The 26,259-nt window shown below is 43.2% G+C and overlaps 1 protein-coding gene across 4 annotated transcripts in view; it reads left to right on the forward strand.

Annotated features, from left to right (window-relative positions):
• Positions 1–26,259, forward strand: part of PDE9A (phosphodiesterase 9A) — a 50,701-nt gene that overhangs the window by 19,817 nt on the left and 4,625 nt on the right. The window contains exons 1-12 of one of the 4 annotated variants that reach the window (XM_061359216.1): positions 611–1,221; positions 2,871–2,925; positions 3,754–3,824; positions 8,403–8,487; positions 12,605–12,686; positions 14,569–14,643; positions 17,645–17,731; positions 20,846–20,950; positions 22,090–22,172; positions 23,082–23,238; positions 24,445–24,558; positions 25,230–25,334. In XM_061359216.1, coding sequence (XP_061215200.1) covers positions 3,803–3,824; positions 8,403–8,487; positions 12,605–12,686; positions 14,569–14,643; positions 17,645–17,731; positions 20,846–20,950; positions 22,090–22,172; positions 23,082–23,238; positions 24,445–24,558; positions 25,230–25,334 — 915 coding nt within the window. In that variant the 5' untranslated portion in view covers positions 611–1,221; positions 2,871–2,925; positions 3,754–3,802. Of the gene's footprint in view, positions 1–609; positions 1,222–2,870; positions 2,926–3,753; positions 3,825–8,402; positions 8,488–12,604; positions 12,687–14,568; positions 14,644–17,644; positions 17,732–20,845; positions 20,951–22,089; positions 22,173–23,081; positions 23,239–24,444; positions 24,559–25,229; positions 25,335–26,259 lie in introns of those variants that run through there. The other 3 variants (XM_061359213.1, XM_061359217.1, XM_061359215.1) reach the window with 3 other exon arrangements.

Raw genomic sequence — 26,259 nt, forward strand, 5'->3', positions numbered from 1 at the left:
GTAATAAGCCATCTGTGTCAGGCACACATAACCTGAGCTGCCCCAGCGTGTACCTGGTCCCTATCCAACAGGGAAGGTGGTGGTCGCTGCCAGCCCTTGGGTCCGGCCACAGTGGGAGTCGCAGAAAAAGGTGCTGCTGACGTGTTCCCCCATCCCTGCTTTCTGCCCGAACCTGATGGCAAAGGGGCTGCCGGAGGGACAGCAAGATGGATCCTTCCTCTGTGGTGCCTCAGCCAAGCTCCCTGCTGAGCTTGGCAGGCATCAGCAGGCGAGGAGCCCAAGTCCCTGTGCCGCTGCGAGCATGGGAATGGGCTGTGGGAAGCCCTGGGCTGACCTGTGCTCTGCCTGACATGGCTCTATTGCAGCATATTCTGGAGCAGGGGGTCTAATATTTGTTTATATTATGTTCTGAGCCACCTCAAGTATTGTGCAAAAATCTGACTTGCTGAACACCTGCACCTGCAAACGTTGCACATTCGTGGTGCCAGTGGAGGATGAGCTGAGAAAAGGGTTGGTGTTGGCTTTTGGGCTGCTGCAGGAAGGAGCTGGCAACCCTCAGCAAGGTGTACAGATTGTAGCTATGTGCAGCAGGGTTTCCTTTTGCAGAGGGAATCGCAGCAAAATGAATGAAGCAACTGAGGGAAAAGGTAGCTCTGTGCACCTGGGGTATCAGCCTTCCCCAGAGTTATAAAAAACCTAGAAGACAGGGCAATGAAGGGAGCAAAAGGACACCTAGCCCTCCTGTTTAACAAAGGACTGGAGAAGCAAGACCAAATGATGCTGGAGCAATATCTCTTTTTCTTCAGAATTAGGGGTTAGCAGAGGTCTCCCCCTTGAAAAGGAACAGGGTGGAGAAATGGATCTTTGTCTCTTTAAGACGAGATGAACTGCCACTCTTAGTCATATATCTTTACTGCACCCTAGGGTTATAAAAACATACATCTTCATTTGGAAAGTCTTTTATTACATCTATAAACATCAGATTGCAGCTGACTGTTCCCTGAATGAGAATGTCCTAGTGCTCCAAGTGAGTTTTGACAGGGGGAGGGAGTGAAAGTAAGAGGGTTTTTTTTTACTGGAACAGTGTTTATAGGGAACTTGTCAGTCTCTGGTGTGCTGCAGCCACTGTCAGAGAGCGGAGCAGCATTGGAGTGAGAGGACACGGGTTTCTGTGCTGGTTTTCACTGTTGGAGTCAGGTACCACCCCAGGTGCTGCATACGGTAAGCTTTTATCCTGTCTTAAATAGGACACAGCGTTTGCTCTGTTACAGCACATGGGTTTTGTGAGAAAACTGAAAATGGGTCTCTGAAAAGAACTGATCTCTTCATTTGCTTTGCTGAGCACTCCGCTGGGAGTTGGATCTCAGCAAAAGGGCAAAAACAAGAGAGGGAATTAGATCAGAGACTTTCAGAGCACAGAGTGCTTGCTCTGGTTTAGAGATACAGCGGTAACAGACAAATTGTTTTGACCAGCAAAATGAATGCTCTTGATGAGTATTTCTGACATCTCTGATGCCTGAGGAACTGCAAATCCTTTCAACAGGTACCAAGAGCTATTATTTACAAATATGCTGTAAAAGCTGGGTTGCATTTCTTTCTGATGTGTTTTGCCTGGGTTTGCACTCATGAGACATTGTGCCCCCTCACACAAGTGCAAAAGAAATTCCATCAGGGTATTTCTACCTAGGATGTATAAATGTATTTGTACGTAGGGTATAAATGGGTGTTCTGTAATCTGCAGTGTGTATATGACAGCATGCAATGTTTCTGCTCCTTCAGGATGAGAAACCAAGAGTACATCCACACTGCAGGCATGAGAACAACTGCAGCATAGTGCATTTTTAACTAGCTAGTGGGAAAAGTGGGAGCAATCTTAAAACAGCAGCTCACAGCTCTGCAATGATAATTTATGCTTTGCCTTGCCCACATGGTGAATACAGTGTGGACACACTGAGATGGGAAACTTTGCTGATACTTCTTCTTTGTTCCTGAAATGTACTGTCCCTCAACATCTAGGGTCTTTCTTTAAGGACTTGTTTGCTTTTCCCTCTGTGAGTGACTGCAGTTCCGTGATGGTCTTGGGAAGGGGCTGGGGGTTCATCAGGCTGACTTTCCCAAGCGCTGGAGTAAGGAGCAGGAGGCGGGGAGCTACTGGTGTGAGCATTCCCAGTGTGGCCACTGCCACAGCTGCTCAGGCAGCGATGGGATCCGGACAGGATCCCCGCAGCGACACTGTCCAAGTTATGTTCTCAGGGAAAAGGGGTTGGGAAACTTGTGCCCTGCTGTGTCCGTCCCACGAACCAGGAAGGGCGGACCTTGTTCTGCTAGAACAGTCACTTCGCATCTCATGCCTGCCTGAAGCTTCTGCATAGCAGTATGATCCTTATGAATCTGCACCAAAAATACTGTCTCCAGGATAATGTCCAACTGGAACTCTGAAAGGCAAGCTGGCATTTATTGTGTTCAGAAGTTGTTGCTTTATTTATGGGCACTCTGTTGCTAATGTTGTAGCGGCAGTCCTTGTGAGCCAGACCTTTCAAAAGCAGATGGTGGTTTTGGGTGTCCCACCCAAGACATGCAAAAAGGGTCTCATTTCTAGGGAGTGCTGCCTTAAAACAAGCCACCTCTCAGAGACCCAGCACCCTCCAAAACACTTCTGATAAACCTTGACTGCAATCTGCAGGCATAGGAAGGCATGAGATGAAGAATCGTTCCCAACTGCTGTCACTTGTTCGAAGGACCAGAACAGCATTTTGGCTAAATGCCTCGCAGTCAGAGCTGGAAGTCTGGGGATGCCACTCTGCAGGGAGGTTGAGGATGTCTTCTTTCCTTTGTCATTTTCTATCATGTCTCCCTCCTGTTTTTATCAGAGAAAGAAGAATTGTTCCAGAATTTATTGGGACAGATTGCTGAGCAGTTCTCAAGGTAAGAAGCTGAACATTATTGCTGATTTAAAATGTTTTTTCTTTTATCAGCCTGAAGTGAAATTTTCACAGGAGGCAGAGGGGCATTTAAGACCTCTTTAAAATTCCACTCATCATGACAAATTTGGGCCTGGTACACGTTATTTCCTGCTGTCAGCAATACAGTAGCTTAAACCAAAAGCAGTTTTGGCAATTATCTTTGATCTTAAAAAGAGATCAAGTAATAAATACAAATGTCATTACCGTGATCCTGCCCTTTTAGGAAGCAAAAGAAATTCTTTGTTGACCAGTCAAACCTTCTGATTTGTTTGTTTTTCCCTATGTCGCTCAAATGTGTCTCTCCTCCGAGAGGATTTCTCAACATCTGTAGAGCTGCTTATTTTATTCCAGCTGGTTTCCATAAGACGGATCAATCCCACCACAGCTCTGCAAATCCCCAGCATAACTCCAAAGGAGGAGGGCTTCAGGGTGTGCAGAGACCAAAATGCTGCTGTTTGTTAGGCAAAGCATTATCAATTTAACTTTGTTTCCCCGGGGGGTTCAATAACAAATCACTGCTGAGAGAGGGTTGGTGAAGTGTTGCAGAGCCACAGTACATTCCCAGGGCCAGGGCCATGACAAAATCAGTTCTTGTTAATTTGTATGGGGGGGGAAGTATTTTCAGACCAAATTTTAGTATTTCCATGGGAAATTTTCCATTCCTTACAGCAAGCGTGGCCGAAAAGATCAATCCTCTGAAACAAATAGGCATCTCTAGCAAAAACCCTTTGTACCTAGGTAGGTACGGCACTAAATGTATAACATTAATACATGAGGGTTTTCTTTTCAGGGTTTTTAAAATCAATGAGCTGAAAACGGAAGTAGCTAATCACTTGGCAATGCTGGAGAAAAAGGTTGAATGTGAGTGTCCCTTTATTCATATCACAGTGGGAATCGGTGCCTCAGAACTCCCCTGCCTTGCTGCTCTTGTTGTACCCCCTCTCTGCCCCGCTCCTCACAGCCCCCCCCTTTCTCCAGTGGCTCTTAATTTGTTTGGCCTTGGCCCTCAAAGGCTGGAGGCCAGCCTGGGGTGAGATGTGGGGAAGGTGAGAGCCCATGCTGGCACCTACCAGGGGATGAGGGTAGGGAGGAATGTCTGGTATTGCAGGCATCCGAAGTGCCTCCTGGCCTCCCCTATGAGGGGCCATTTAGCCCTCCACCAAGCTTTGGGACCAGGGACACATCCTCCCACTACCCCATGGCAAAGGGTCTCCAACACCCAATTCCCTGTCTGCTACTTCCAAGTCCCCTTGCCTCCCCTCACATATTCCCTCCATGTCCCATATCCCCATCACCTCCCCTGCACCCAGCACTGACCCTCCCATGCCTCTGCATAGGAAGTCCCTGAAAACCCTGCCTCATTAACACACTTGGGATCTGGTACTCACTGCTGCATCTTGTAATTAATTACAGGGGGTAACACAGCTACCTTCCTTCTGCTTTAAGTCAGATACTTGCACACGTATATCTGACAAGGTCAAACATGTCTTGCAGAGAGATTTCTCCTTGCAGAATCATGGAATCACAAAATGGTTTGGGTTTGAAGGGACCTTAGAGCTCATCCAGTTCCAACCTCCTGCAGGGACACCTTCTACTAGACCAGGTTGCTCAAAGCCCTGTCCAGCCTGGCCTTGAACACTGCCAGGGATGGGGCAGCAACAATTTCTTTGGGCAACCTGTTCCAGTGCCTCACGGCTCTTATAATGAGGAATTTCTTCCTAATATCTAAACCTACACTTGTCTTGTGGTTCATCTCGTTGTTTTGCGAGGCAGTGATTTCTGGGCTGCAAACATGGGGGTTTACCATTCCCTGACAATATTGCCTGCAGACTACTAGGCAGCATCCATTTCCTCACTTGTTCAGTGCATTACATGTAACACAACAATATTTGGTTACTGTGCACAATGAAGTTTAATTCATCTGGTCAAAGAGCTCCTTTTCTGGGTTTTGGGACTTCTTCCCTGCTCCTCCCGTCATTCAGCATCTGACTTGTTGATTTTCAGTATATTATTCAGAACACATGTCATGGAAAAGCCAGGGAGAGGTATGAATAAAAGGTATGGCACTGTCACCCAGCACTGCCTTGACACCAAAGGCCACATCCTTGCTGATACGTAGCATTTAAGTCAGGAGCAGGCAGTTTTCCCTGGTACTACAGCTGCAGAAAGCACTTTTCTCACTAGAGGTGGCTGGGGGAAAATGAAAAAAGGGTTCTGGTTCGTGGAAGAAGTTCTTTTCTTGAAACTTCCCCTGGCCAGAAGCTACCTTGACCCTGCAGCTGCTCGGTGAGACTGATGCCTTTGTCAGCAGGGAGAGGGAAATATGTCCTCATTCAAAGAGCAGCTGCAGGGGAACCTCTTCCTGAGGCCACCCTCGCTGTAGGCTTCAGTGGGGTGGGAGCCTGACCTGCAACATGCCTACCCCAGCACAGACCTCTGCAAGATCGGGTGGTAATTCCTCCCTGTCTGCACGGCTCCTGGTTTTCCTAAAGCTCCACTGTTCTTTTGTCCAAAAGAAAAAAATAAATACACGAAAAAAATGAGAGAAATTAGCTCAGTCACTGCATTTTCTGTGAAACTCCCGTCCAACTCCTGCCCTTAGGGCTAAGTGCCATGGACTAAGGCAAATGAGGGAAGCGTTCCTGTGGGACTTCCTATCCCCCAGGCAAGCGACTATCCCAGCCACTGTCCCCCCTGGGATCCCTGGCTGCACCCTGCACACAGGCTGCCCTTCAGCGTCTGCAGCCAGCAGCAGTGAAAGGAGATAACAGAGATTTGCACGCTGCTGTCGGTGGGCAGGAGTTGTGTGCTTGCACTCTCCAGCACTTCAATGCTGTTGAGGGAAGGCAGCCTACCCAGCCCTGGGGTGCCATGCAGGTGAACTGAATTCTCTGGTCCCCCGACAAGGCTTCTTTCTGTAAGTGGGTCTCTCCACTGATGGAAATAGCAGCTGATGCAGCAATCTGCTGCCATTCTGCCTGAGCACTTCGCGATCCCATCTCCGGCAGCCTCAGCCTGTGGGAAGGAGCTCCCTGGGTTGCCTGTCCACAAGTGCACCCATCTGCTCGAAATTGGACTTCCAGGATCTGTGACAGAGACGGATCTGCAACATTTTGAAATAATTCCAGGCTTTCATGCTTAAAAGGCAAAACTGTGAGAGAAAAGGAGTGTCCGACCTCCCTGCTCGAGCTGGGCTCCCTGAGGTTGCTGTAAGAGCCATGTTCCAGTGCTGGATTCAGCCCAAGGATTTCTTTAGACGGCACAGGGTTTTTTCAGGAGTATTTTTTTGCTGCAGAATAATATAATGGGCCCTTAATCAGTGCACATGACAAGGCCATTCATCATTTGTGAGCCAAACGTGAAAAGAATTGTGCTTTTGTTTTGTCTTTTCTCCTGCCTCCTTTGGAGAACCCTCTTCTACCACTTTCACATGTGATCTCCAGGATTTCTTCCCCAGAGGGGATGTGTGTGTGGGGATAAGTGCTCACGACAAAGCTACATCTGCACCTCACATAAAATGTTCTCAGCTTCCTTCCCATTACTGTCTAGAGACCATATCACAGAGACATGTTTTCAAGGAGCCGAATCTTTTAACTGATTTTTAAATCCCCTCTAAAGCTTGTGACTTCCCCTTGGAAAATGCTTGCACTCAGGGCAAGCACTAAGAATGCTTTACTCTGCTCCAGTGTTTGCGCAGCAGCCCACACATGAATAAGGAAGCTGGCAAAAGCCCTTGACAATTTGTAAGCATCTCACATCTGCCTTAAGAAAATAGTTATGTAAATTCTCTTCTCCCCCTGGAGAGGTTTTGGAAGAAAACTGAAAAGATGCAATACGAAAAAGTGCTCAGGGCTGCCATTTTGCACCACAGTTTCTCTTCCATCTGCAGTTGCTTGCCCACTACCCTCAGTCTGATAACTTTGCTTTGCTCTCACTGCTTCAGATGTGCACCAGCCTGGCATATGGGCTATCCATGAACTTCTCCCAGCTTAATGCACAGGGATGGTACATAGCAGCCCAGTCCTGCAGGTCACCTGCAGCTGAACATCAACAGTTGAACAGAGCACCCAAAAAAGTGCAGCCAGATACCCAGAATGAAGATACTGACTAAGAAGGACAACATCCTGCCCATATCATCACACTGTAATCATGCAAAAATTGCTTGTTAACAACGCTACAGAAAAACAAAACAAAACAAAACAGAACAGTAATCTGGAAATTGGATTTTTAAGTGGAGGATATCCCTGTAATCAAGCATAAATAAAACCCCTTTCCCTTTCCTTTCCTTAATAACTTGAATTTTGGACTTGTTCATACACTTCTCTGTTTTTCCTCTTTCCCATTTCTAGTAGCAATCTTTGTTGTTACTAGTATAAGGAAAATGAAACTGAGGTCTCTGCTTATCTATAGAGTTGTGCCTTCCGAGGCAGTTTTTACCACTTACATGGTACCCTCCAGATAAATGTGATTTTGAGTATTACTTTTTAAGAAGGTTATTGAATACTGATTGTACAATTGCACATTCCCTGGAGTTCCCTGAACCACAGCTTGTCCAAGCAAACAATAAGTAAACAAATGAGCTGTGAAATGATTGCATATGAATGACGTGTACTTAATAAATGGTGCTGTATTGTGTCCTTGAGCACACTGATAGTTAAATGAGAGGGAAAGAAAAGGGAGAATATTCTCGTACTTGCACTGCGTTAGGCTCTCACGGCTATGTGAAGTGCATTGCTGCATAAACACGCAATCAAACTTTTTGCCTTGTGGCTCTCATAATTGCACACAGAAAGGAAACATAGGATTTTTTTTATGCTGCATGCAGAAATAACCTTTGATTACAAAATTGATTGGCAAAAAGAAGTGACAGATCTTCAATAAAAAAAAAATCAATCATTAGAGCAAAACTTTTCAACATTTTTCTTTTTCTCCCACATGCTCACTTTGGTTTTTGTGTATCTAGCAGTGCCTTTCAGAGCTCCTTAATGCTCTGCGTGAACTTTCAAATTAAAACCTTTTATCTTAATGGGAATTCTAATCCTACCGGGACGTGTTTGCCTAGCTGCGCTTATCATCCCATCACTGGAGGGGATATATTTTGCTCAGGATTTCCTTTGATTCGTGTTCTACAGCAGAGAAGTGAAGGCACCAGGACAGCCGACTGCTGCTAGCAGTGGTGGAAAAGCTGAGACATTATAGCTACTCTGAATTAAAATACTGTAGGTATTATACAAAATCGGCAGCGGAGAATTCCTATGGGTTTTCAAGATACATCGCTCTGGCGGCACCTGCACATGTGAGAACCGAGGCAGGCTGTAAGAGCTTGCTGGCTCCCTGGATAACCCCATGTTAAAGCCCTTTGAAATTTCGCACAATTGTGAAGTGAGATCCTTCGACTTTCGCCATGGTAACACCCCTGTTGTTTTCCTTTGTTGACAGTGGAAGGCCTGAAAGTAGTGGAGATTGAGAAATGCAAGAGCGACATTAAAAAGATGAGGGAGGAAATGGCAGCTAGAAGCAGCAGGTAAGTTCTGCTTTGGACCTAACCAGAGAAATAAGCATCTGGTTTCAAACCTTTATGCAGTATTTCCAAAGGATTGAGTTACCTTCTGGGCTTAGAAGTGCAGAGGCAAGGAACCCAATAACCATTACGGACAGTGGCTTTAATTTAACATTTGAAGATCTATAGCCATCCATTAGTTAAAACAGCTCAGGCTATGGGAATAGACAAAAAGGTCTTCCAGCAGAGAGTTCTTTTTCACTATACAGAAAGAATGGGAATTCTTTATCCAGATTTACTGGGAGACAGATAATGGGAAAAGAACTTTTGTATAGTGTGGTGTTCAGTTGAGAACCAGCTAACACTCAAATCAGCTCCAACATATGCTGGGAAAATATCAAATAAATAAGTAACAGCTCTTCTAATTTTATGATCTCATGCTACTATAAAACACCCATTTCAAATTCAACAAGAAGCTGGGAATTTACTCTCTAGTTCAAGGGCTTACTGCGATTATGAAGCTTGGTTTTGCTGTAATTAAAACAACAGCAGAAAAGATTGCATTTTGTAGGGCACACAGTCTCAGCTGGAAAGTCTGCCCCCTGTGTCACTGAAATATGCCATTAGGACAAACAAGTCGTCACTGAGAGATGATGAATACTTCTGGAGAGGTTGCTGAAGAGGGATATATTTTGTTGCTCAAAGTGTGGGTGAAGGGGGTTTCTCTCAGCAAATGTATGCTATCTTGACAGCCTCTCTCATTTTCTTCATTCAGGGTCAAATTCTCTGACCTTTAATCAAAGCTATTTCCTACTGAGGGCAATAGGAGATTTGCTAAAAGAATTAGGCTTTATAATCACTCACTTTCATAAATTCTGCTATCCAGATATGTCAGAAGGCACAGTGTTAATACATTCCTATCAGGTCTAAGGCCAAATTCAGCTGTCATTCTAGTATAAATGCAGAGTAAAAGTATTAACCTCATATCTGCTCCAGATTTATTCCAGTGGGATGGATTGCAGTTTGCCCTGTGACTTGCATCATTTCTTGTTCAGGTGTGTAAGGAAATCTCATTAGAAAAATCAGAGTTCAGTTTGGCAGCAAATAGGAAAGCATGTATGCTGATTTGTGCTGGGAGTGATGTGAATAATGTGTGCTCATGCATGTGCCTCTACTTTTTCTCAACTGTTACAGGGAGCTGGGAGAGCTGCACTTACAAGCATAGTGACACACAGGCAGATAGGGAATTAAAACCAAAATAGAAGCTATGGCAACTTCATGTTTGCCCAGTTGCTGCCACACACATCAGGAAGTATGAAAATGTCCCAGTAACAGCCATGACTCATTCCCCTCCCAGATCTTGTCACCTTACAATCTATATTTTGTAGTATAAACAGCAACCTGCTAACAAGAACCTGGAATGGGGAGTGCCATGTCTGCCCAGTGCAGCTAACTCCAGCTGAGGTGTGTAGTCTTCACCAGGAACTGTAGTGAGATATGACAGCTGTCAACAGCCAGACACCAGCATTGACCATGGTTCTGGAAAGCTGGCAAAAATGGGTGCAGTGCTCAGCAGCAGGTAGAGCTGATACCCAAGCTTGCTTGCTCTTAACTCACACTGCATAGCTGCTTTCACTGAACCAGTACCCTAACTTACTCTGCTCAGCATCCCTTTGTGCCCTATCAGTATGGCAGCTACCTCTCACAGCACTTCTTGGTTGCCTTGAGCTGGGTCTTCCTCTTCCCAGCTGCACAAAACCTCCTTCTGCTTGCACAGAATTCTGTCTATTATTATTTATAGCTTGAGGGATTGGGTCTCAAAGCAGTTAGATGTGGCTAGGTTCAGTATGGCTGTGTATGTGGCTAGTATGTGTGTAGCTAGGTTCAACCAGGGATGGCTATGAGTCACTTCTTGCTGTAAGACTGGGAAGAGAATGGTCCTTGGTAGGTGGTCGTTAAAAGGGACCCCACTCGGAGCTGCTGAGGAATGAGCTGTGGTTCCCTATTCCCAAGCAACCACGGATCTGCAGGAACCATAACCACAGTGACCCCAGCCTAGGGATTCTTCACCCCACAGTGACTGAGTAATCTCTCTCCCATGGGCATGAGATACATGCTGTGGGGGAAAAACAAGGCATCCCAGCATATGTGGCAATGTATTTGCACCTACTTAGGCTTGTCATCCCTTGTGCTATGCCATTTGCTAGATAATGTGTTACAGTTGAAATTAGGGATCACATCTAAATTTAGTTAATGTACAAAAGCATGTCTGAGTGCATATATTCCTTCAATAATATCATAGCAGACACAGCTGTATGCTTGTATGTTTGCATATTCTTACATTTGCTGTTACATTACTGAATGGCAGAGTGGGAGTGAACACCTAGATTTATAAGTAGTCATGCATAGTGAATTGTGCATCTCTTCAGAAGAGCAAAAGACCCCCACTTGCATCTCCTCAAATTGCTTTTTTGTTTGCTAGTCTGCTTTTTGTGTTCACCACTGGCAGATGCTAATAACAATATAGTATCATTTAAAATCATCATCATTTGCAGATACAGTTTTAGGTTTTGTAAAGGTCTGATGCACCCTGGCTCTGGTGTGTTCCCCAGTGTGGTAGCATGGAGTCATACTACATACTGGGATGCCATCCTCCAGTTAAGGCATGAATTGCCCACATCTCACTATTTTTATCCAACTAATACCCCTCACAGTGGAATTTTGAGGAAACAGCTTTAGAAATTATTAAGACAGCTTTTCACCAACTGAGAATCAACTCAAACAGGGCTCACCAAATCTCCTCAAAAGCTGGTTGAAGCCAGCTGACCACCATGAACTGTAGGATGACAGAACTTTCACAGGATTCAGACAACACCATCAGGAGTGATAGAAGTCATCAGTGTTAAGAGCAGAAAAGAGACCCAGACCAACTCCCAACAGAGAACAGAAGCACTAGAAAGAGATTCAATATACAATATGTGAAATAGTTTTTAAAGGATCAAATAAAGTTAATGGAATGCTTTGGTTGGCTCTTTTGGGGGGTTTCTTTTAACTTCAATTGGTAGGAGGCTTGAGAAATGAGAAAGAATCATACAGGGATAAATGTAAAATACAAGCAGATCAACCTCACATGAAAGTTCTTAAAATCCACATGACCAACTACATGGGAAATGTGTGTTGAGTTAAACTATTGCGATTGCCACAGGTGACACCACAGAGCTCTATGTTTTACTGTGCCCCCCATGGCTGCAAGGAAAAAAAACTGCTCTCACACTGCAATGCAGCAACCTAGATGTTCTGCAAAGGCTGTAAGGCCGGTGTGCACCTCCCACTATCACAGTCCTCAGCTCAGGTGGGGTAGAATCATAGTGTGGGTTGGAAGGGACCTTTAAAAGTCATCTAGTCCAACCCCCTGCAATGAGCAGGGACATCTTCAACTAGATCAGCATCAGCTTGGCTCTTCCACGGGCAGAGGAAGGATGAGCAGATTAACTGTCAGGTGGTGGCGGTGTTAAGAAACAGGTAAGTGTTAATCACCTGTAACTGCTGGCAATGGCTCCCTTCCTCCAGGACCTGGGAGCCAAGCACACTGTATCTGCCCAGCCTCCACCTCATTGCTGTTGTCCAGCCTGAACAGCAGCAGGGAAGATGGTCAAGCCATCAAAATGGATGCTCTTACCCAAGCTTTTATGAGGCCTAGAGCCGGGATGAAGTAAGCCTTGGGCTTGGTGTGTGCCTACACTGGTAAATAAGCATAGGTGTGCCAGTGTCCATGTTCAGCGTGGCCCCTGGCAGGGCTCTGCAGCCCTCAGACAGCTATGCCTGTCACAGACAGCAAGCTGCTTGCTGAAAGTTACTTGGTTTAAATAGAAATTATGGGGTATTCACATGCCTGAATAGAGAAGCTCCTCACTTGAATTCAAATAGACTGAGAAGCTGCAACAAGTTGTACAAGGGAAGAAAATCCTAGAGAGGATCACACTTTTAAAGCATTTGAGCAACACCACATTAGAAAGGGAGAGTCTGGGCAGCAGGGTAATTCTCCAAGCGATGCCTACTGAGAGATTAGAGTACTTCCAGCTTTTTTTGAGGCACCGTGGCTCTGTTCCCACAATGTTAAGAGTTGCATATTTAATTTCAGGACGAACTGTCCCTGCAAGTACAGCTTTTTGGATGAAAACAAGAGACCAACTCCCCGGCGGGATGTACCATCCTATCCAAAGGTACCACACAGTGCTTTTTCTTCCCATAATCCTACCACACGCTTGCTATCCTGACAACTGGTGGTTTACAATGCATGACTCACTAGCCATCTACATCCTAGCTATTCTAAATCCAAAGCCTGATCCAAAATCCCTGGGAGACAATGGAAGAAAGCTGTCATTGCTGTGGTGACTTAAAGTTGGATCCTCAGTAGTCTTTAATATTTGAAAGCTCATTAGTGTTTGAAATGTTAATGAACATCTTGCATTCATCAGTGTTTAAAGCTCTTTGGTCTAGTTATATTTGTTTATTCTCCATGCTCAGAGCAAACAATCAAAGATAGCCTACAATGTTGTACTCTAATTGAAAATAGTGCTGCTGCCTGTTTTCTCCTAATGGATTATTTTTTAATTTAAAAAGTAATTTATGGAGATGCTTCACCTAGGGAAACAAAGAGAAAATGTGACATTGGATTCTCTCCAGAATGATTCATTGTCCCTGTGAAAATGAGATAATGTATTTACTACAGAAAATAGCAACGCTTGAAGAAAAATGTTTACTGGGCAAGTACAAGCAGAAACCCACAGTAATGAATGAGGCCAAAACCATGAAGTACACAGCATCTTTGGTGCTAGCACCATCAGTCTTTGCCCACAGGAATTATGCAAAGCTTTCAGGCTATGTCTGCTCAATGCCCACCTCACACCTTGACAATACACCAGCTCACATGTGCAAATCAGAGTGGTCATTTACTTGCACACATCAAAGCTGGCTCTGCCACTCTGAAGTTCACATGGTCCCATGCGATGCAGGTGCATGATCTGGACATGCATCCTTGCATATTTGCCTTCAGACCCTTACAGAGAAATGAATTTTAAGTTCTCCTGTTTATTCAGCAACACACGTTTGTTATCAAGTAAGAAGTCCGTACTGCCAATTCACAATTTTCTTGCAGAACATCATATTCAATGTACATTATATGTGCGAATACAAAATCAATTGCCTTCTCAAGAAGGAAATTAATCTTTGGTGTTATTCTACCTTGGATTAAGTATCAGCAGTTGGATGGCTCAGAAAATTTCATTTACCTGCTCAGTACAGTAAGCCCAGACTAATTAGAGACAGCCATGGTAAATGGGCCAAGCGAAGCTACGAGATTTCTGTGGCCCAGAAAGACTCTGATGAATGGAGTCTAGAAAAGATGAATAGATAGAGTCCTGTTCTTTTAACTCCCCGCATTCCTTTTTTTCCGTTCGTACACAAATCGTAACTTGGGAACTTGGGTTTGTTCTAAGCCTCCGAGCATAATGATAAAAAATCACTGGAATCTTGCAGGCTGACAACCAATTTGAAAATGTGGGCGTTCTTGAAAAAAATACTCAAAATGAGAGTATAAATCATCTGCAAGTAAATATATCATACCCACCAGCTAATTTAACACGGTGAGTGTAGACACTTCACACCATCCAGGCATAACTGGCTGCATCGAATGTTGCTGATGCTCTGCAGGCAACAAACCCAGTGTAGCTAGGGACAGGTCTGAGCCGTGTGCCCTTTATATCCCTGTGCTGGTTTTATCCATAACCCCATCCATAACACTCTCACTCTCCTTCCATTTCTCCCAGATTCTCCACCTCTCTGCTCCACAAGGTTCTCCACCAACCAGCGAGCTGCTTGGGGACTTGCTGCCTGCTAGGCATTGTTTATCCTGGCCTGACCACAAGCAGCTGGTGGGGAGGGTGAGGAGGGCTCGGCAGGCAGAGCAAGAGATCAGTTGCTTTCTCCTTGGGCAATATGGCTAAACCCCTCATGAACAAAACCTTGGGAGTGCCAAGGACACACCAATAGCAGGTCCCATGCCAGGGTGGGGGACCCTTATGCCAGCTGTCTTTTTGTCTGCAGTACATGCTGTCACAGGAGACCATTGAAGCACTTCGGAAGCCAACCTTTGACGTATGGCTGTGGGAGCCCAATGAGGTAAGGATGCTGTGTTAGCTGGGTTAGCATTCTTTCTGAGAGCCAACAAAGCTAGAAGAGCCCTTTGAGATGGTCTGTGGGATTTTTCCCCTTTTCTGCCCCTTACTCTCTATCCTTTTTTGATTTTCATACTACACCAGAATACAGTACTTTTTCCTAACAGATGCCAGATAGACTGCTGGTTATCATACACTGACTCCTCTCTGTATTTTCTTTAATCTTTTCCTAGTAATGTCCCACAACAACTGGTGCACTGTCATTACTGCCATATGAGCTGTCTTGTGCCATTTATGTGAACAAATCAATCCCTAGCAAAGTGTATGCTCAAGCACATCATCAACAACTCTGCTCAAATCAATAAAGCAGCATGCTGCTGTATGAAGCCAAACAGAGGTTCATGCATTGATTCACACCCTTTTAGGTGAGGGGTTTTCCTGCGGCGTACTCTGAAGAGGTTGCAGAGCTGCATGCATAGCCTATTTGTATTTTCTTCTTGCCTAATTGTCTTATTTTTGTTCTTGCTATTAGTAGTATTCATTGCTTGTCACTTGTATTGCAGAAGGTTCTGGAAGGACCATGTGTAAACCTCTGTGGAAACATGAATGAGAAGGATGTTTCTGTAATGGCCAGCTTATAATTTAATGTATAATTAGATTCAGCAAATACAAGCAAATCTCACTTAGGAAAAATATAAGGGAGGGCAGGACTAAAGTGGGGGTTTAGTGTTGTGTTTTTTTCCCAAGGGAAGGATTGAGTAGCTCTAGCAGCACCCCAGCAGCAATCACTTTAATTACCTTCTCAGTAAGATGTTGTGCATATAAGGATCATTCTGGCTCAGCACCTGTAGGTCAATGCGACAATTAAAAATACCCATACCATACACAGATATTCCCTTCAGGATGTTTCATCCGGCTTTAACAGAAGGCCTCTCCAGTGGCTTTAGGTCCATCACCTCTCCAGTCCCTTTTCTCTGTACCATGCTCAGCCAAAATGGCTTGGCCCCAGCTTTTTAATGTCTGTCAGGTCTTTACAGCAAGAGAGAATTACGACCTGCCAGGTGGACCGTGACACTATTGGCTCATTGTTTCTCTGACTATTAAGAAAGCATAGTGAGAGACAAAAAGCATTATCCATGGATTTTTGTGTGCTGAGGTGTATTATTTTAGCACAGTAACTCACTTAGAATCTTAGGAAACACTATATGGTGGCATGAACCGGGCTAACAAGAGAATGCAGAGATTAGACATGCCCTGAAAGGAGGAGAGCTGCTCAGAAATAAGATACCACACAACCTCTAGTGAGCTGAGCACCACATGGGTTTATTTTACCCTTTTAGCTCTGGTTTATGTTTACAGAGAATATTTCAATTCTGCCAATGCTTGTTTAGCAATGAGTATTTGCTCACATGTTCAGTGGAGGGCAGGCAGGTTATAAACCTTAGCCTTCTGTAAGCAAATTAATAGTGTGCTCTGAAGCATCTCAGTAAACAGAACTAGGCAGCAAGCTTGTGTTCACTTTATCAAATGCCCACTCATTTAACCCTTAGAAGAGTCCAATGTTCAACCTTTTGCTTGTTAACCAAGAAAACTAAAAATGAAGACTGAGATCTCACATGCTCAGGGGCAGGAGCTTTGGGACTACAGTCACCTGGCCACTCACCAATAGCTCTCTTGGCAACAGCTGGGGGGAGATAGGTTTTTCTGGGAGTAATTCAGCCCTTCTGGATTCACTCTGTTGTCTCAGAAAGTCTTTTCTGAAACTATTGTGGAACATATATTCTACCTAGGAACAGGACAGGATTGTCTACAGCAAAATGCTACCCATGTGATGTGCGCACCATTCAGATCATGACATTGTCCCTGAAGTCTTGCAGAAAAGTCTCTTTCTTCCTGTTCAGATGACTCAAAACCAGCCTCTTTTTTTTACTGCATGAACTATGTATATTCCCTGGATAAACATAAAGTTTCATTAGATGAGATCATTTTTCTGGAGAGTTTTGAAGAGCCTAAATAATAGAAACCTAGCTAGAAATGTCTCCAAGGCCATATTTGTGACATCATACTCGTCATGTTAAAACTCACCAGTCTACAGTCTAAGAACTGCATCAAATAATTTAATGGCTACATTTCAACCCTTGCAGATTTTGCTTTCAGAAATGGGAATGCAGATACATAAACTCCTGAACTCCTGTTCATTTCTGTCTGGTGGGCAGCTGTTAAGTGCCCATACACATCAGATGATCAATACCTTTCTTTTCCATTATTTTCAAATCCAGAAGATTAACTGGGATTGGTAGTGATATATTACTTGCACCCTCCTTCCTACTGCAGAGCAGATGTTGTCTCAAAAAAGCAGCCTGCCTTTGCAGTTCAGCTGTTGGGATTCAGTTACAGTTTACAGGAGCAGATGGTCACAAACCTGCTGCAACTTTGTAGGGTTATATTGATAGACCTTTTGTTAAACAAGTTAAGATAATGGTGTTAAAAACTCACAAGAAGTCAGAAAGAAAGAAGATATTGACATGTATCTAGAATAAAAGGGGTTTTCAAGAATCTTATTTTCTGCTGTCATTTTCCATACAGCTAGGGCCTGGTCCATTTCTGTACAGCCAGGGCCTTTGGAGTCAGTGGGAAAACTCCAATGTTTTCAACAAGCATTAGAACGTATCCCAGCTGAACTAGAAACATGGCAACACTTTTTTTGGTGAGAAGGTATTGCTATGAAATGAATGAATCGCAGTTACTAAGGAGAGCTAGTGTGACTCAAAGCCCTCCACAAAACCTGTGAAGTCAACAGCAATCTGTCTACTTCAAAAAGCTTTTAGAACCTATCTTCCCTCTTGCACTGTCTTTAATCACGCAGTCTTTGAACATCTTTCTTTCATCTTAACAAGAGGGCTTTGCAATTATTCGATGCTTGCAAGGAGAAAATTCATTTTGCAATGTATCAGAAAGCGAAGTGATATTTACCAAGCCAATTACCTATCTGTTCCTGGCTACAGATGCTGAGTTGCTTGGAACACATGTACCATGATCTTGGACTGGTAAAAGACTTCAATATCAATCCTATTACGTTAAAGAGGTGGTTGGTAAGTATTTAAATTACTCATATTTGAGAATTTTTAAAACCAAAAATTGATTAAGAAGACCTTTGGTCATGGAATTAACTGGGCTCACCTGAGGAATCCCACTGAAAGCAGACAACCTACACAAATTCTTAAAACTTAAGTACTTCAGCAAATGTTTGCAGTCTAATGGTCCCAGATAATATTTTTTTAACTGTTTTGCCTTTGGTAAGATTTCTATTATTGAGAGCAGTTAATTTCTGGTGAATGCTCTTGGTACCTACTGTAAATGGAGACATGACAAGCATTTTCAGATACAGCCAAAAAAGCCAGTATGTGCAATAATTATTAGATGTACTACACGGTGAGTAAAGGAGCAAGTCAGGAAGGAAAAGGAATTTCTGTGAAGCCAAATAACTTTTTTTGCTTTAGTCTTTAATGTTGAGAATGCTGCAGAGGTGCGAGACATGATAATGTTAAGGTCATACAAAACTAAGATGTCTGAAGAAGAAACACTGATCTAAAACCAGTAAGTTTTCAGGTCCAAGGGGCAGCATGAGAAAGCATTTACTGAAAAGCTGAAGAATATATTGGCTTTCTTAGAAAAACCTGCCACATTCCTAGAGAATTGTAGAACAGTAAATATTTTACCTGTTGTTTTAAAAGGATCTAGGTACAGCCCGAAGAATTATAGTTAGTAAAAATTACATCTTTACTTGCCAAATTTATTATTATAGTAATCAAAAACTTCATGATGTGAAATTCATTATACAGCTGTTTCATACAATTCCTGTGGCAAAGGCTCACATCTCATTAACCTCTTCTAGTTACCTGAAGAATATGCATAGAATAGTGGAAACCATTTTACATGGTGGATGTAGACTTCCAGAAGGGCCTGAACAAATTCCACAAGTTCAGAAGCTATTTAGCAAACACAAAGCAAACTCCAAATTCATCATACCATGAAGTACAGCAAAAGCAGAAAGCACCTGGGCATGAGCTTACACAGGACAGTGACTGTCACTGCTTGGTGTGCTGCTGCACAGTGAAGCTAAGAAGGCATAAGGCTGATCGGAGAATGGAAGGAGGGATAAAATGGACATGTGTTACCATGTCACTATAGAGGCATAAGGCTTACCTGAAATTTATTTCTAGGTCTTTTTAGAAACTTAGTATGACCACATTAAAGGAGATACAAAAAATGATCAAGACCTAGGAGCTCTCTCCCGAAGAAGGCAGATGAAAAGCTCAGTATTGTTGACCTTAGAAAGCAGCTGAACAGAAGGGGTGGGATGAAACCCAATGCAAACAAGGCTAGCACAGAGTAGATAAAACAGAAAATTTCCTCCTCCCGTTTCACAGCCTGAAAACATGGGGAACAAGGTGATATGTCAACACACATCAACATGCCACCCACATGCACTACTGCAGGCAGCTTCCTGTTAGCTTGCATCTCCAAGTAATTGGTTACCACTTGCATTTAAGACAGCCTTGTTCTGAACAAGGGGGCTTTATTATGTATTTTCCATGAAGGTAAGACAGGGTGAGATTTCCTTCCTTAAATGCTGACTTTGCAGAAAAAAAAGAAAAAAAAGATGATTAAAAAAAGCCTCAAGGATTCTACTTCAAACTATGATACTTCCCCAGGCACAGTATGGGCACCAGTTTGAACTTATGCCGGTGAGAAAAAGCCACCTCATGCATATGCTTGCTTTCTTGCTCCCACATCCACTGGCTACAGAAATCTTCCAGAAAGGGGAGGGACAGATGACTAATGCAACACAGTCACTCCAGTCCTTCAGTGCTCTGAGTCAGGAGCCCCTGGGATGCTCTGGGCTCCACTACTGGTTGTGTACATTACATCCATGCAGTGCTGTACAGTGCCTGGGCATGACCATGGTCTCTGTGCAGAGGTTGCGACATACTGCCCATCACCTGTGAGCCTCTCAACCACACTGTGCAATTAGTTTTCATTTTAAAATAATATAATGCATTCCTAAAGTCCTTGCTGCAGAATAATCTGAACAGCTTCGCAATGAACCCCCCAAATACTGAATAAGTATTGAAAACCCACAGTTCTCTTGACTTGATCCACAACTTTAAGGCTTCCTAGAAGTCAAGTCCCAAGTTGAAGGGTTTGATCCTGATGGGGCTTGAAGGCTCTTTAAAGTAAATTCACTATTCAGCTGGAGAAGGGGACACAAATTCTGCCCAGGTCATTAGTTCAGGCTCAGTAATTGAAGCGTGTGTATAAGGGCTCTCTAAGGGCTCTGGCGTGTGCATAAGGGTCCAGGTTATGGATGATTAAGCAGAAGGGGTCCAGCAGTGCTGCTGATGCTTGGGTGTTTCGTGCAGGACAGGACACCAAAGGCTCTCTAGTACATCGCAAGAATGACTGTGGCATGTGGCAACCCAGCTGTGCCAGCTTCACTCAGATAGCCCAGTTGACAGTAATGAGGACACATGGACACAAGCTCAAGCTCACAAGCTTGAGCTTGCATTTGTAAGAACAGCACATAGCCAGGATCTGTAGACAGTTAAAATCTGTCCCATGTGCCTATATGGCTTAATCTCTCCCATGCTGCATTAGCGTAGGAAATCCAAATAGGTAAGCCAGGGAATGTGCATTCATATCTTCACTTTGCCAAGCAACACATCCCAAAGTACTACCTCTGAGCATCTGCAAATGAAATAACAGCTACATTTCAGCCTTGAAGATTTCAAAGCTGCAATTTGCATTCAGCAAGAGAAGGGAACGGCGATATACTTTGAGTTCTTTACACACCCAAAGACACCATTTAACCACTGCACAGTTTGAAATACAAATTCAGGATGAGAGCACAGAGTCCTGTCTCAACACTGATAGGACTGTCTCACTTGACTGTGCTGGGATGTTTACCCATTGCTAGCTGGTATGAGAGAAGCTGCTATGAGCTTTACCTGCTGACAAATTCTTGAAAGGCAGAAAGTGTCAGAAGGTCTTTGTGCTGTCAGTCTGTCCTAGCAGAAAATAATACTGGGCTCCATGGGACACCTGTAGGGATATAAAGTGCTTCCAGGGAGTTTGGGAAACATCTATAATCATATGCTTATAAAGAAAGAGCTCTTCTCTCCCTGACTGTTTCATTCCCTCTGCAGCTGTGTATTCATGACAATTACAGAAACAACCCCTTCCATAATTTCCGGCACTGCTTCTGTGTGACCCAGATGATGTACAGCATGATCTCGCTCTGCAGCCTCCAGGTATGCCCTCCACCTCAATAGTATCACCCCATTTCCATCATGGGGCATGTGTTCATCCACTCAGTGCTATGACACCTGTGCCATTTTTCTTGCAAAACAGGCCACCGGCTTGCTAGCAAGCGATGAGCTTTGCAATATCTGCACTGGTTAGTCCCTGGGGCAAGGAGGAAGTGTTTCATTTCCACCTCTGTCTGCCCATTCAGCCATCCCATCCCAGATGTCAAGCACCTGCACAGCTTTCTGAGGGTGCTGGGATGCTACCTTCACCTCCTGAGTATCCCAAATCTGTACACTGAAGCTCTTCTTACACTCTGATAGCATGAAACATCAATGAATCAGATCCCAAAGCCTGATGAATTATGGTCTGTGGATATGGTCTTCATCTGTGACACAAAATATTCCCACGAGAGGTTTTCCCCAGATGTGTGCTTGCGCCTGGGTGAGCTACTTCAAATAATGCCTTGCATGTACAGTATGCAAGATTCTCATTCAACCTGTACGTTGTTCAAAACTATAGCCATAATTTATTTTCATTGGCTGGATAACTTGTGTCTATATTTTCATTTCATTTCTGTACAAACCAGATTTTGTTCAGTAAAAAAAACCCCTGTCTTCACCATAGTTAAACATCTCAGTTACTGGCTTAAGTATTTTCTTGCCAGTAGGGGTGTTAAGAAAAACTTTCTTTAATGGAAGTTTGCCCTATTCGGAAACTGTGGGAATGCAACACTTAATTTTTCTCACTTTCTATAACTTTAGTTAACGCAGAACGCAATAGCAACTAAGCTATCTTCCAGCCCTCCCCTAGCTAATCAGGATGCTCTAATGACTTGTAAGAGACTATACTAATATCTCAGTGCTTTTATAAGATCCCTGCAGTAATAACAAGTTTCAAGCAAATTGCCTCCTCTGAGCTGCTGTTATTTAGTGCAACAAAGGCAAATCTGAGTCATTTTTACTGGAAGGGAAGGCAGAATTCTTTCTTGACTGAAGCAAATTGATCTGTGGAAAAACACTTCATTTTGCTCAGATTTGCATTTCTCTAAAAAGTAAATGTGGGTGGGTTTTTCGCTTATATTCATTTATGGGGATAAGGGAAGTAGAAACCATAATACTACCGTATGTTCTGTATTTTACAGGAGAAATTTTCCCAAATAGACATCTTGATTCTCATGACTGCAGCAGTGTGCCATGACCTGGACCATCCAGGCTACAACAATACGTAAGTCTGTCCCTTAAAATTCATTGGGAAGGTAATATCAGCTGCAGTTTTGGTAGATCAGGTTCTCCTTCTCACGGCCTGAGCTGGCAATGACCTTCTCAAAGGCCCTGGTGTTTACTCACACATAGGCCAAGTAGCAGAGCTTCACGCACAAAACTCAGGTCTGGGTTGGGGCTGCCAGTTGTCCTTGGTTCTGTATGGAAAATGCTTTTTCATGTTTCTATTCCAACACTTTCCCCTGCTGCTGAGAAAACAAGGTAAAATATTGTACGATGAGAGAGAGGGAATAACTTATTATAGCTCTATTGACTGAAATGGAATAATTACATGAAAATGTGAACCATGATTTAACTTCCACAGTATTTCATAATTAAAAATAATGAAGTGCATGTTATTGTATTTATTATCATGTGATGAAATTATAATTGTTGACCCATGGACACTTTTGTGTGCATGTATGTGTGTGTGAACAAAAGAAAATTTAATTTATTTGTAACCATTCGTTAAATAAGGGCAGAACCCAATTCTGACTGGGATCAGTGAGAATCTCCCCGTTAATATTAGTGGGGGTTGAATGAAGCCCAGACAGTTCTTTCTTTTTTTGTCTTATGTCATTTTAAGATACAGACACCCGGTAAAATAAATAAAATAAATAAATAAATAAAATCAAAAAATAAACCAAAACAAGCCAAACCAAAACCCAAACCAACTTCTACAGGGGAATAGTGCCTGAGAGAACATTAAAATAAAATCTATCTTCTCAAAACATCTGATTTGGTATTAACAATCAAGAAGCAAACTGCATCTGATTGAATAAGTATTAAAAAGAATGTACATAAAAGTAAGCAGCATGGTTTAGAGCAGCTGGTGTGCATCTGCAGTAGTTCTCATTGTTTCTCTTCACATCAGCTATCAGATAAACGCACGGACTGAGCTTGCGGTACGTTACAATGACATCTCCCCGCTGGAGAACCACCACTGTGCTGTGGCTTTCCAGATCATTTCCCAGCCAGAATACAACATTTTCTCCAACGTTAACCAGGACCAATTCAAACAGATAAGACAGGTATGAATGCTGTTCCCCTCTGTGTCATACAAACTGTTCCTGAAGACAAAAGCACTCACAGACTTCCCTGTTGTACAATGCAAGTGAATCACTCTCCCTAGAGGGTAAGACTGAAAAAGCCCCTCACGTTGTAAGGATTCAAGAGGGATTCTTGGAAAATTTCCACAGCAGCACTCCCCGAAATGTCTTGCTGAGAAATAATGAGTACATCCTGACTATTAAAGCCTATGACATTTGGGGGATAGATATTTATATTATTGAATGAGCCATTAGCTCTGACTGGGAAAGGATTAAGCTCTCATGGCAGAAGATCATGCTTTAAGAGAACATTGTATTAATATTAAAAGAGACTTCAAAATGAGAAAAGTTTTACAACAGCAGAGCACTTGTACTGTTGGAAGAGGCTCTGGTGGACTGGGAGTCATCACGGTTATCTCTGAGAGAGTGAACAATGCTACAGTTCCTATTAGAGCTGTAAGGGCAAAAATTCAGGCTTAGTTTTCACACAAATGAAAAAGCATTTGTGCTTTTCGATACACACCAAATGAAAAAGCAGACCAATGTAAGGGTTCAGATACCTGTCTGGTTGGAGTTACTGATTCTGCCAGTGTACAGGAAGCAGACATGAGCCCAAAGTGGACAGATCTGTATGAAAACCTTCAACTTTAATCATGTTTACCCATCACAAACTCAACCTAGCAGGAGGATACCAAGCTCCTAACACATTGTCTGCATCGGGGTATTTCAAAACTCCTAATCCAAGGAAGATGATCACAGAGGCTGTGTTTAAACCACGACAAGGACACCTACATCTACTGATCTTTGTCACTTCCTAGGGCCCTTAAGAGTCAGCAGCAAAATCTGTAGTGCTTTCCAAGGAGCCAATAGTGGATCTTGGCAAGCAGAGCATCTTGTTGTACAGTTTGTTTTTCCACAATTAGTCAATCAGAAAAGAAAACCCTCAATGTCTCTGGAATATCACACAAATGTTACAGGCCAATCCAACCAGTATCTTCGTATACCATGAACTCTTTATAACCCTCTTCCAATTTGCTTGGCAGTTTCTGGTCAGAAACTTCCCCTTTAGGTATTAACTATGTACTGCAACTGAGGCTTTTTGTATGTAAGAAAGACTCTACTTTGCTCTGTAATAGCAGACTTTGTAAAGAATGTCAAGTTAATATGTGAACATGTTTTCTTTGCTAGGGGATAATTACATTAATCCTGGCTACAGACATGGCGAGACATGCAGAAATACTGGACTCTTTCAAGGAAAAAATGGAAAATTTTGATTACTCAAATGAAGAACACATGACCTGTGTAAGAGGTTTTCTGGATTATGATTTTTCTGTGCACAGTGTGAAAGCCTGTAGATTGAAATTTGTTTGTTTAAAACCCAAGATTCAATATACATTATTAAAAAACATAAATCCTTCTTACATTCTCTGCCCCACCAGAAAGAATTGCGATTTGAAAATGCTCTGTATAAGGTAGATTATTCCAGCTTTAGAAATCCTGGACTCTCATCAGGAAAAAAATTATATTTACTCTGTCAGGTCACAAAGTCATATTGTCCATTATGGTGGGGCAAAAAGTATCCACAAGAGTACAAACTCTAGTCTCCCCGACGTCCCAATCCAGTCATCTTTGATGTCCAGGGAAGTCTTCCCTAGCTACCTCTGAGTGCTCCACGAACAACCTCATGATCATTTGTGGCTGAATCTCTTCATATAGCAGATAAGCACATGTCCCACTGTGACACAGCAATGCTACAGACAGGGAAACCAAGGCAGAGAGGGGATAAGTGATTTACAGAGTAACTGAGAGAGTGGAAAAGAATCCAGATCATTTAAGGCCTCTGATTTCATCCTAAAACTGTCCATTCCGTTTGAAAGCATTGCCTCCCAGTGCGTTGTAAAGAGAAAGGCTCTGAGTAGGGAAAAAAAGGGCTGGCATTAAGACTGCAGTATTAAATTATTATCTTCTTTCAGCTGAAGATGGTACTGATAAAATGCTGTGATATCTCCAATGAAGTCCGCCCAATGGAAGTAGCAGAGCCCTGGGTAGACTGCTTACTAGAGGAATATTTTATGCAGGTAAGAATGAGGGAGGGCTGCTCTTCCTGAATCCCACCTCAGCTACAGGTGCTCTGTCTCTGACAGACCAGTATAGTTCTAGGATGGGAAGACTTCTTTTGCAGAAAGTTGGAGAAGGATGTCAACAAGAGAAGCTGTTCAGAAAGCAAATGAATGTGATTTGCAGATGAAATACAGCAGCAACCTAGAAATCCTAATGCTAGCAGACTTAAGCTTATTCTCTGTAAAGCAAGTTTGCTTGACATATAAATGATTTCTGAGACAAAAGGGCAAGAGCAATGGCAAGAGAAACTTGTCAAGTAAATTATCAAATATCACATAGGAACTAGTTTAGATACTCTTCACTGCATGTGAACATCACAGTCTGCAAAGTCAGACTTCAAGCTTCACAAACCATTGCTCCTCACTGGATTCCCAGCTGAATGCAGTTTCTGATTGCTTAAGAAAAGATCCCTGGAACAGAAGCCCTCAGCTATCCCTGGCACATAGGCTCCCAAGCTGCATGTACATGCTGCAGCAGTGGGATCTCGGTCAACACATGGCTGCAGTGCTCCAAGGAGGAGATGCCAGAGCCATCTTTTGTGTTTTGTCTGTATTTTGATAGGGTTCATGCCAAGAAGATCTCTTGGATGATGTGTCAGAAACACTTCTAGCCCACTGCATTTCCAGCTTTTTACTCAAAATTACAGTATCCATGTGCCTTACTATTTTGGCTATCCAGCAAAGACACTATGTGCCGAAAGACCCAGTAATTGAGAGAGAAAATCTGCTACGGGATGTATTTTTTGCATACACTGTCTATGACCTCCTTGCACATGAACCCACAGACATAGACACAATAAGTTATGTGATCAAGTATGTAGCTTGGTAAACTTTTTGCAGTCAATTGAACTGCTCTCCATTGACCTAGCTATCCAGAACTAGT

The sequence above is a fragment of the Neopsephotus bourkii genome, unplaced genomic scaffold (genome assembly GCF_033783945.1).
Source record: "Neopsephotus bourkii isolate Nb327-2 ecotype Australia unplaced genomic scaffold, CSIRO-AGI_Nbou_v1 NB_962, whole genome shotgun sequence".
In the NCBI taxonomy this organism is placed as follows: Eukaryota; Metazoa; Chordata; class Aves; order Psittaciformes; family Psittacidae; genus Neopsephotus; species Neopsephotus bourkii.